This window comes from Ichthyophthirius multifiliis (assembly GCF_000220395.1).
Source record: "Ichthyophthirius multifiliis unplaced genomic scaffold scaff_1120509250291, whole genome shotgun sequence".
NCBI classification, from domain to species: Eukaryota; Ciliophora; class Oligohymenophorea; order Hymenostomatida; genus Ichthyophthirius; species Ichthyophthirius multifiliis.
In genome coordinates, this window is record NW_004086892.1 from 17,044 (window position 1) to 27,256 (window position 10,213).

General features: G+C 13.3%; 2 protein-coding genes across 2 annotated transcripts, besides 27 other annotated features; both read right to left on the reverse strand. All coding sequences in view use genetic code 6, as the record gives it.

Annotated features, from left to right (window-relative positions):
* Window positions 1-283: 283 nt before the first annotated feature.
* Window positions 284-341: a microsatellite.
* Window positions 342-492: 151 nt separating this feature from the next.
* On the reverse strand, window positions 493-2,080 carry IMG5_063200 (hypothetical protein). The gene is made up of 5 exons (XM_004036972.1): window positions 1,970-2,080; window positions 1,688-1,915; window positions 1,210-1,471; window positions 653-1,157; window positions 493-599 (listed from the first exon to the last, which is right to left on the reverse strand). The coding sequence occupies exons 1-4, from the start codon at window positions 2,030-2,032 to the stop codon at window positions 814-816; spliced, it is 897 nt and encodes a 298-aa protein (XP_004037020.1). The 5' UTR covers window positions 2,033-2,080; the 3' UTR covers window positions 493-599; window positions 653-813.
* Window positions 1,475-1,565: a microsatellite.
* A 370-nt stretch (window positions 2,081-2,450) lies between the features above and the next one.
* Window positions 2,451-2,529: a microsatellite.
* Window positions 2,453-2,537: a microsatellite.
* Window positions 2,456-2,485: a microsatellite.
* Window positions 2,482-2,527: a microsatellite.
* A 316-nt stretch (window positions 2,538-2,853) lies between the features above and the next one.
* Window positions 2,854-2,890: a microsatellite.
* Window positions 2,891-5,605: 2,715 nt separating this feature from the next.
* Window positions 5,606-5,677: a microsatellite.
* A 170-nt stretch (window positions 5,678-5,847) lies between these two features.
* Window positions 5,848-5,899: a microsatellite.
* Window positions 5,900-5,926: 27 nt separating this feature from the next.
* Window positions 5,927-6,006: a microsatellite.
* Window positions 5,939-6,020: a microsatellite.
* Window positions 5,999-6,041: a microsatellite.
* Window positions 5,999-6,093: a microsatellite.
* Window positions 6,001-6,041: a microsatellite.
* A 27-nt stretch (window positions 6,094-6,120) lies between the features above and the next one.
* Window positions 6,121-6,182: a microsatellite.
* Window positions 6,123-6,158: a microsatellite.
* A 131-nt stretch (window positions 6,183-6,313) lies between the features above and the next one.
* Window positions 6,314-6,349: a microsatellite.
* Window positions 6,350-7,635: 1,286 nt separating this feature from the next.
* Window positions 7,636-7,730: a microsatellite.
* Window positions 7,662-7,730: a microsatellite.
* Window positions 7,662-7,734: a microsatellite.
* Window positions 7,681-7,734: a microsatellite.
* A 110-nt stretch (window positions 7,735-7,844) lies between these two features.
* Window positions 7,845-7,906: a microsatellite.
* Window positions 7,854-7,912: a microsatellite.
* A 454-nt stretch (window positions 7,913-8,366) lies between these two features.
* Window positions 8,367-8,433: a microsatellite.
* Window positions 8,434-8,543: 110 nt separating this feature from the next.
* Window positions 8,544-8,593: a microsatellite.
* Window positions 8,594-8,732: 139 nt separating this feature from the next.
* Window positions 8,733-8,769: a microsatellite.
* A 432-nt stretch (window positions 8,770-9,201) lies between these two features.
* Window positions 9,202-9,259: a microsatellite.
* Window positions 9,260-9,559: 300 nt separating this feature from the next.
* Window positions 9,560-10,012, reverse strand: IMG5_063210 (hypothetical protein; the record flags this gene model as incomplete). The annotated part of the gene is made up of 2 exons (XM_004036973.1): window positions 9,560-9,817; window positions 9,881-10,012. The coding sequence occupies 2 exons, from the start codon at window positions 10,010-10,012 to the stop codon at window positions 9,560-9,562; spliced, it is 390 nt and encodes a 129-aa protein (XP_004037021.1).
* Window positions 10,013-10,213: the final 201 nt, after the last annotated feature.

Sequence of the window (10,213 nt, forward strand, 5' to 3'; positions counted from 1 at the left end):
ATTTAAATATAAATCAATTAAATATTAATTATTATTATTGATTAAAAATTTTATTTCTTTAATAATTAGATATATATATTTTTTTTTATTTAATTAAAATATAAAAAATTAAATGCTTTTACTTATAATAAATAGAACTATAAAATATAATAAAATAATAATAATAATTATTAATATAATTCAGTAAATAATTATAATAATAGATATTATATTATTATTTTTTAAAAAAATCTTTATCATTATTATTTTTTTTAATATCAAACATATTTTTTTACTTTTATTTTATTTTAATATAAATTATATATACAAATATTTAAAATAAAATAATATATATATATTTTCTTTATTATTATATTAATATTAAATTAATAAATTTGATTTTTTTATTTTTTTAATATTTTCTTTTTTAAAAAAAAATAAAAATCAAAATTTATTATAAAAAATAAACAATTTTTTTATTTCTTAATATCTTTTATTTTTTCATTTTTTTTTCATTTAAACTTTTTAAATAAAATCTTTATTCAGTTATTCACTTTATTTATAGTTATACCAATCTGGAATTAATTTTTTTTCTAACTAAGGCTAAGTACTAATTTCCTCTATATTAATTATAAATATATATTTTATTTTATTTTAAATAAAAAAATAATACCTTATTTAAAATTCAATAAATCAGGCATATTAGGATTATTTAAATAAAAGTTTTCACTTCTTAATTCATCAAAGTATGGATGAAGTAAAGTTTCTAAAGGAGTATACCTTTCAGTAGGAATATATACAAGTAGTTTAGAAATTAAATCAACAAGTAAAGCATCAGGTTTTTATTTGACAAACACCTTTTATTTATTTTTTTAAAATATATAGTTTTTTTACTTTAGACCATTAAACAGACTTTATTTAAGGAAAATTGAATTATTAAGTATGTTAAGAATTCATTTTTAATACTTATTCTTTTGTAGGTGTACCTAAAATTTTGATAATTTCTACTAATTAGTCGACTGAATTTTCACCAGGAAATAAAGGTTAACATAATATCATTTCCGCTATTACTACTCCTATTGACCATACATCTATTTATGTGGTATATTATTCTGCTCCAAAAATTAATTCAGGTGCTCTGTAATATCTTGAGCAGATATAAGAAATGTTTGGTTCACCTATTTTTTTTTATTTATTTTTTACATTTTTATTGTTTAAAATATAAACTACCTGAAACTAATCTTTTCGCAGAACCGAAATCACATATTTTTAATAAATAATTTATTGAATCGGTTAATATATTCTGGGGTTTTATGTCTCTATGGCATATATTTATTGATTTTAAATATGCTAATCCTCGAAACATTTGGTAAGAAAATACTTTCAATAATAAAGGTGGAAATTGTTATTTCGTTTTTCTATAATGCCTTATTACGTTGGATAGTGTTTCGGGTATAAAATCCATTACTATATTTAAATATATTTCATCTTCCTTTATTTTTTTTATATTTTTATTTATTAAAAATAATATATTTTTTTTTTTTTTTTTTTTTTAAAAAAAAATAATTATTTTTTATTTTATTTATATTTTTTTTTTTTTTTTTTTCTTTTTCTTTTAATTTTATTTATTTTGAATTTACATATTTTTTTATTTTTTTCGAAAATAATTTTTTTTTAGGTTTTTAATTGATTTTTATATTTTTTTTACTTTATTGCCTTATGTATAATAAGCATATTTTAGTTTAATCAAATTTTAATGATTTAATGTTTAAATAATTTCAAATTCACGATTTTTATACCTTTTATCCTAAAAGACTTTTTTTACAGCAACTTTTTCTCCTGTTTAATTAACTTTTGCTAAATACACAACTCCGAATGTTCCATTTCCAATAATCTTTTCAAAAGTTAATTGCGAATATATGTTATCGTTTTGTTCCTATTATTTTATTTTTTATTTTTAATATTATGATTTTATTAAAATTTATTTAACTTTATTATCTTAATTTTAATCTTATAATTTTTGTTGACTTTATTATTTTGTTGATTGTTGCATAATGAATATCTTCTATTATTTAATGAATCTAGTAAAAAGAAAGTAATAATTTATTAAATTTAATTTTTTTTTTATTTACTAAACAAATAAAATATATTTAAAATTACAAGTATTTCTTTATATATATATTTTTTGTTTTTATATATATATTTTATTAATTAAATAAATAATATATGATTTATATTTTATTTGATATTATTTTATAAATATAATTATTATTAAATAATTTTTTTTCATAATAAAAAAAAACCTATTTAATTATTTAATATTTTATTTTAATTTGAGCAAAACAATTTTAGGCTTCTCATTTTTCCTTCTTTGTTTTGAAATAGTTTTATTCTTAATTTTATGGTTATATCAAAACTAAGTCAATTTAATTTTAAAATATTCTCTTTTATAAAAATTTATGTATGTTTGTTTAATAAAAAAAAAAAAAAAAAAAAAAAAAAAAAATTAAAATTAAAATTAAAAATAAAAATAAAAATAAAATTAAAAAATAATAAAATCATATATATATATATATATACTAATTAATATTTAATATTTATAAATGTTTGGATTAAATAATTCTTTTAGTTAATCTTAACCGGAATCTCATTTAGGTTATATTAAAATAATAATTAGTTTTAAAAATATTAAGAAAAATTAAATTAAAATAGGTTCATGTGTTTCAATTTATAAATTAATGCAAAGTAATTTAAAATAAAAATATATTTATAAAAATTGCTGAATATTTAAAAATATAAAAAGGTTGTACTGTTTTATCAGATGAAGAAGAATAACAGCCTTTATAAACAAAAAGTAAATTTCAAAAAAATTAAAAAATTTATTTTCATTTTAAAATTTAATTTTATTTTATTTTTTAAAAAAAAATAAAGAAACTCTTTAAGTCGAAAATTTTATTAAAATTAATAAAAGTGAATATAAAAAGAAAATAAAATGTAATATATGTAATATTAATTTTTAAAAGTATGATGTTTCGAAAAAAAATTGGTATAAAAAAAATATTTCTGATTATAATTTATATTATATAAAAGAAAAAATTTAATATGTTATATATTTATACTATTTATATTAATTTTTTTTCTTAAATATCATATTAATTTTTATATTAGTAAACAATGTGGTGAATAAATATGTGTTCCATGTTCTCGTAAAAAGATTAATGATAAAAGAGTTTGTGATTTATGTTTTTTAAGAGTTTTTTAAAAAAATGTATTAAAATATATATATATATATATATCTAGTATATAATAAAATATTAAATAAATATATAAAAAAGAAAGAATCAAGAAAACAATTGTAATTAACATTAATATAAAAAGAAATATGTGACGCTGAAAGTGAATAAATGAAGCTTTAAAATGGATTGAATACAGACATAAATAATGATTTAGATATTGAATTATAAAAGATGGAATAATTATTTAATGAGTATTTAAATAAAAACGAAAATATTAAAAAAGAAATAGAAACTAAAAATACTGAAATACATAATTTATTTGCTTTATAAAAAAGCTTGAAAAAATAATTAGATAAAAAATATTTTATATGTAAATAAAATGAAGGGAAATTGTCATAATTATTAAATGATTTAAAAGATAGAAACTGTATTTTAAAAAAGAAATAAGTATATAATAATAAATTATTAAAATAAGAAAAATCAACTAAAGCAACTGTATATTCTTTTTATTTTTTTATTTTTATTTTAAATACATACAAAAGAAAACTTTTGTAAATTATTAAAAATAACCTCATAATGAAAGTTATGAATAAAATAGAGTTAAAGAAGGATATATTTCAGATTCTGAATAGATGGAATAACCAACTGATGGAATATTTACGAATAATTAAAAAAAGAATAAATAAGAAATTAATTAAAAAGTAGAAAGATAGAAACTTTGTTAATGTAATATTATTTGAACTTATTTAATTTTATTTTATAAAAATACTAAACAAAAAATTATAAATGTATATTTTATATTTTGTTTTTTTTTTAATTTTTTTACTTAAAAATAAGTTTAATTTTTATATATAAATTAATTTATATTTCTGAGTTTTTTTTATTTTTATTTTTTTTAATATAAAATTATTACTTTAAGATTTTTTTAAAATCTAAAAAATGCAAAATATAATTTTCTTAGATTTTTATAATTTATATAATATTTAAAAAATTAAATACTATAGTATATAAATGTAAATTATGATATACCAGTTCCTTATATACAATAATTTTTATTCTATTTATAAAATATAATCACCGAATATTATTTGTTAATTAAAATATTTATTTAAAAAATAAAAGTATTGGAACCAGATTACTGAGTACTCTAATATATTAAAGATAAATTCTAGAAATAGGAAATTATATTATAGAGACATGGTATAATAAAAATAAAAGAAATTAATTTTATATGTATATATTTAAAAAAGGAGTAAAAATATAAGCTAAATATAAAATAAAATGTTATATTAATATATTTACAATCATTATATATAATATTAAAAATTTTACCAAAGTATTTTTTCTATAAGATAATTTAAAAAAGGGTTAAAATTAATATTAATAAATACATACTACTTTTTTTGATAATTTATGTATATAATAATATTCTTAGAGATTTATTTTTAAATTATTGTTTTTTAAGATGGGGAAGTAAAACAAGTAATGGATTTTTTATAAAATCAAATCTTAAAACCAATGGTATATGGAACCACTAGAATATAGGAAGATATAGTATTTTAAATTATAAACAAAAGTCAAAAAGCTCTTTTTTATAAGTAAAAATAAATATATATTATATATTTATAAAAAATTAAAGACTATCTTAATCTAGTAAAAAAAAAAATTAAACTTATAGGTATTATTTTTTAATTGAAAATTACATACATTTTTATTTATTTATTTTTAAAAAAAAGAGCTTTTGATTGCCAATACTGGAGCAAATAATTTTTTTAAGGATAAAATTAAATAGTACTTTTGTTGTTAATGTTTCATGTCATGAAGATATTTTTTTTTATTAAATATAAAAAAACTTATGGTAATAATTATTTGATATGAATAAAATTTCAGAATTAATATATTAGTTTTATATAAATAATATTGGCCTAAATAAATATAATTCTAATATATAATATTATTACTATTCTAAAAATTAAAAGTATTTAATAATAAAATAAGAACTCAAAAAATATGTTGCTTTAATTAAGATAATTATTTCTTATATATATACTTAAAATATTAAAATTCCAGGTAATAATTATTGTAACAAAAACATATATTTATACATATATAAAATTAAAGGTAAAGTATATAAGCTATTATATATAAGAAAAGTTTAAAATAAATAAATTTTAAATAATATATGTTTATCTTAGGTAAAGAAAAAAAATATACAACTAAAAATAAAATAAATTATCAAAAAGAAAACATAAGGTTATTCTATTGGAAAGAAAAAAGTTATCTAAATGGAAAAGAATTTGGTAAATATTTTTAATTTTTATTATTATATATTATTCTTTTTTTTAGATAATATAAAAGGTGATATATCTATATTCAATAAATATTTATTTATTTAAAAAATATAAAATTTAAATAAATAAAGTTCGAAAAAAGTATAAATAAAAAAATATAAGATGTTAAAACAAAGAATAATAAATCTTTAATTATTGAAAAAAGTAATATTTTAAAAATAAAATATAAAAAATTAATATAATTACATATTATTAAAAAATATTTTATTATGATAATAATAATAAATAACTTATAACATTTACTAAATAATTTATTAATTGATTAATTACGTAAAAAATAAAATTTTAAATTTATTTTAGTTTAAAATAATAATTAATTTAAAATTTATATTAGTTTTATTATAAATGAATATAAAGAAAAAAATTATAATTATTAAAAGTATTTTATATATATTATTAAAATATAATAATTAATAGTTTTTTTATATATTCATATAAAAAAAAAAAATTAAAATATAATAAAATAAAATAAAATTTTAAAAACATAATAATATAAAAATTAATAAATATAAAATATTAAAATATAATTTAATATTTATTAAATATTATAAAATTAATATTATATATATTTATAATATATATTATATTAATAAATAATATAATTTAAAATTTATATTTACTAAAATTTTTTTATATTTTAATTATTATATAATGTATTATATTTTGTTGTTTTATTTTTTTATTTTATTATAAAGTATTATTTAATATAATATAATCTTTAGAATATTATTTAAATATACATTTATATTTATTTATATTTTTATTAATATTTTTATTTAATTTCATTAAGAATATTTTAATTCTTAAAATCCATTTATAATTTAATCTATAGATAATCTATTTTCTGGAATTTAATTCATCATTCCTAATATAATTTTTACAAATTTTAAAGCATTAGATTTTTCTTAAAATTCATCTTCTAATTTTTTTCTGTGAAATTAGCAAATTTTATAAATACTTTCGTTATCATTTTTTATTATAAATCTATATATTGGATCTTTAATTTATGGTTTTATATATTTTTTTGGAAAATATCCAAAAGATAATACGAAAAACGACATTCCAAGGCAATATATATCTGCTTTTTATAAATCGATTTAGTTTTCTAAAATTCCTTAAACAAAATAATGAATTTCTGGTGGTTAATAGACTAAGTTTTTATTAATAAAAATATTTCTACAAGCTTCTATATTATTAATATTGCTTTCATAAATAGAAGAATTTCCGAAATCTGCTAAAACTGCATTTATTTAGTTATTTTATTATTCAATAAATATATTATCTAATTTAATATCATTATGTGAAACATTAGAATTATGAATATATTTTAAAGCTTATAATAATTATAAAAAAATAGAAAGTAGAATGTTTATTGAAATTCGATTTTTTGATTTTTTTAAATATACTAAGCTGTCAAAATTATATTTTTTCATTTAAATAATATTTATGGAATATTATTTATTTACAGGATGTGGTATTTATGTAAAATAATTATACATTTTTATTATATTAGGATGATCAGGTAATTTTTTTGTTACTAATTCATATTCCTTAAATAAATAATTTTAATTGTTATTAGTTTTTTAGGTATTGTAAACTATTTTAAATATATATTCGATTTTATTTTCTTAACCTTACCATATTTCAGTATTTAATGGGTTTTAATAATTATTAACACTTGTTATTTGTTTTAATAATCTATTTATTTAAATAATATGTTATAATTATTTGATTTTTAATTATAATATATATATAGTATTTTATACTTCATTTTTACAAATTTCATTTAGTTAATTTATATTATTAAATGCATTTATATTTATAATAAATTTTTAAATTATTCAAATGCTTATTTTTTTATAATTGTTTGTAATTATTTTTTTAAATAAATGTTTGTTTGTAAATAATTTATTTAAAAAGTATAATTTAATTTATTTTTATATAAATTATGCTAATTTTTAATAAATTAATATTTTAATAATAAAATTTGCTAAATTTTATTTTAATTTTAAATAATAATTAAAATTTAATTTTTATTACAAAAAAAAATAAAGAAATTAAAATAATAAATATATATATATATATATATAATATAATATAAAATAATATTTATTTTTTTATATATAATAATATATATTTTTTATAAATAAAATATATTTATTTTATATTTCTTTAAATTAAATTTTTTTTTAATTGAAATATATTTTAACTCTATAAAAGATTTTTTTTTATTGTAATTTTATTTATATTATTAACTTTAAAATGATTTAGTTATTAATATATTTAATTTTATATTAATTTTTAATAAGTTTTAATATAATTTTATAATTATTTTTATATAGAATTCAATTTAATATTAAAAATCATATATAATGTGTTAGTATTTATTTATTTTTTGAAGATATAATTTATTAAATTAAATTCTTAATTTTATAGTAAATTCATTTTTTTATTAATATTGAATTATAAATATTACTAATTTATAAAAAATATAATTTATTATTAGATTAAATCATTAATAAACAAAAATTACGTATATTTATTATTTAAATATTTTTTTTTCTAAATTTATTCTTGTAAATTAAATAAAAAGATTATTTGAAAAATAAAAAAATATTAAAACTAAAAATAGAACTATTTATTAAACAAAGATAATTTTAAAAAGTTAAATATTAATATAATTAATAAATTTTAATGTTATATCAAAAATTTTATTGAAAAGTAAATATAAATAGTTAAATATAAAATTAATGGCTTAAATATATATTAATAAATGTATAGAAATATATAAATTTTATACAATAAAAAAAATATATAAAAATAAATAAGTATATTATATATAAAAAAATATAATGTAAAAATAAAAATAATGGAATAAAAGAATTTAATAAAAGAGTAAAAATATAAAAAAAAAAAAATTAGAAATTTATAAAAAAAAAATTTTATAAAAGGATAAAAATAAATAAAATGAAATTATTAATAATAATAATAATAATAAAAATAATAAAAATAATAATAATATTAATATTTTTTTATATAAATGAAAAATTAATTATATTATTTTTACTTAATATTTTTTTTGATTATAATAGTATTAATTTCTTTACAAAACAAATTAAATTAAATATATTTATTTAGTTACTTATATATATATATATATATATTCTTTTTAATTATTTTTTTTATTTTTATTTTTTTTTTTAAATAAATAAACATTCATTAACTTATATTTTTATATTCTTCATCCAAAACATTATTATTCTATTAATTTGTTAATAATTTAATATTTTTTTCATTTTTATTATTTTATTGTTTGATTAATTTTTTCTTATCTTCTATTTCTTCTTATTTTTATTATTAAGGTGAAGCACATTTTTTTTTCTATATTTAATTTTTTTTTTGACTTATTAAAATATTTATATTTTCAACTTATTTTTAATATTTATTTTTAAATTCTTCTAAATAATTATAATCTTCTAATTTTTTTTACTCTTTAACTCCTTAATTTTTCATTTCTTACTTTTTATCATATTAAATATTTATATTTTCACAAACTAATTCTATTCTTTATGACATTTAGGACTAAACCTCTTAGTCATTTAAACAATTTCCTAATATATAAAAAATAATAATAAATATATATATATATATATATGTATGTATATTTATATATATATATATATACATATATATTAAAAATTTTTTCTAATTAAAATATACCATTATACCAAGGATGTTATTAAATATCTTATATATTAATTCTTTTCTAAGGATCTTATTCTAACATTTAATGTATTAAATCTATTTTTTTTATATAATAGAAACATAAATTTATTTTATTTAATAAATTATATATATAACCTTTAAATTCACTAGTAGGCTTATTATTAGAAGCAAAAATTTTCCAGAAATAATTTTTATTTTCTAAACAAAATCGAGAATAATACCTATCAGTAATATTTGCACTTTCAAATGGCTAACTATTCATAACCATCATAAACAATACACATCCTAATTGAAATACATCCATTTACTAAGGATTATATTCACAATTTGTATATTTGTTTATTTCCGGAGGATTATATTCAGGAGATCCTATAGGTTAAGCATGAAAAAATTACTCTTATGTATTATTAAACTATATAGAAAAACCAAAATCGCAAAGTTTTGGTTAGAAATTTTTGTCAATTAAAATATTTTCTGGTTTGATGTCTTGATGTGCTACTCCGGATTTATGTAAATTATCAATACCTTTTTTTTGTTGTTGTTGTTGTTTTGTTTAAAAAAATAAAATAAAATATAAAATTGGAATACATTGAACCATTTGCTTGAAAAAATATAGGGCTAGAGATTCTTCGAATTTAGGAGTATATTTTAAAAAATTAAAAAGTTCTCCATATTCCGCTAATTCCATTTCGTAATAAATTACTTTTTATACTCGACCATCACATTTAATATAATGTCCGTTTAAACAAATATATTTTAATTTTATTATGTTCTAATCTTTTGTAAATTAACTTAAAATAGTTATTTCGTTCATAAATAATTACAGAATGTTCTCGTCTTCAGTAAATCGCATTATTTTTATGGCTACATTTTTGTTGTTTTCTAATTTTATAGCGACTTTTACTCTATTTATAAATTAAT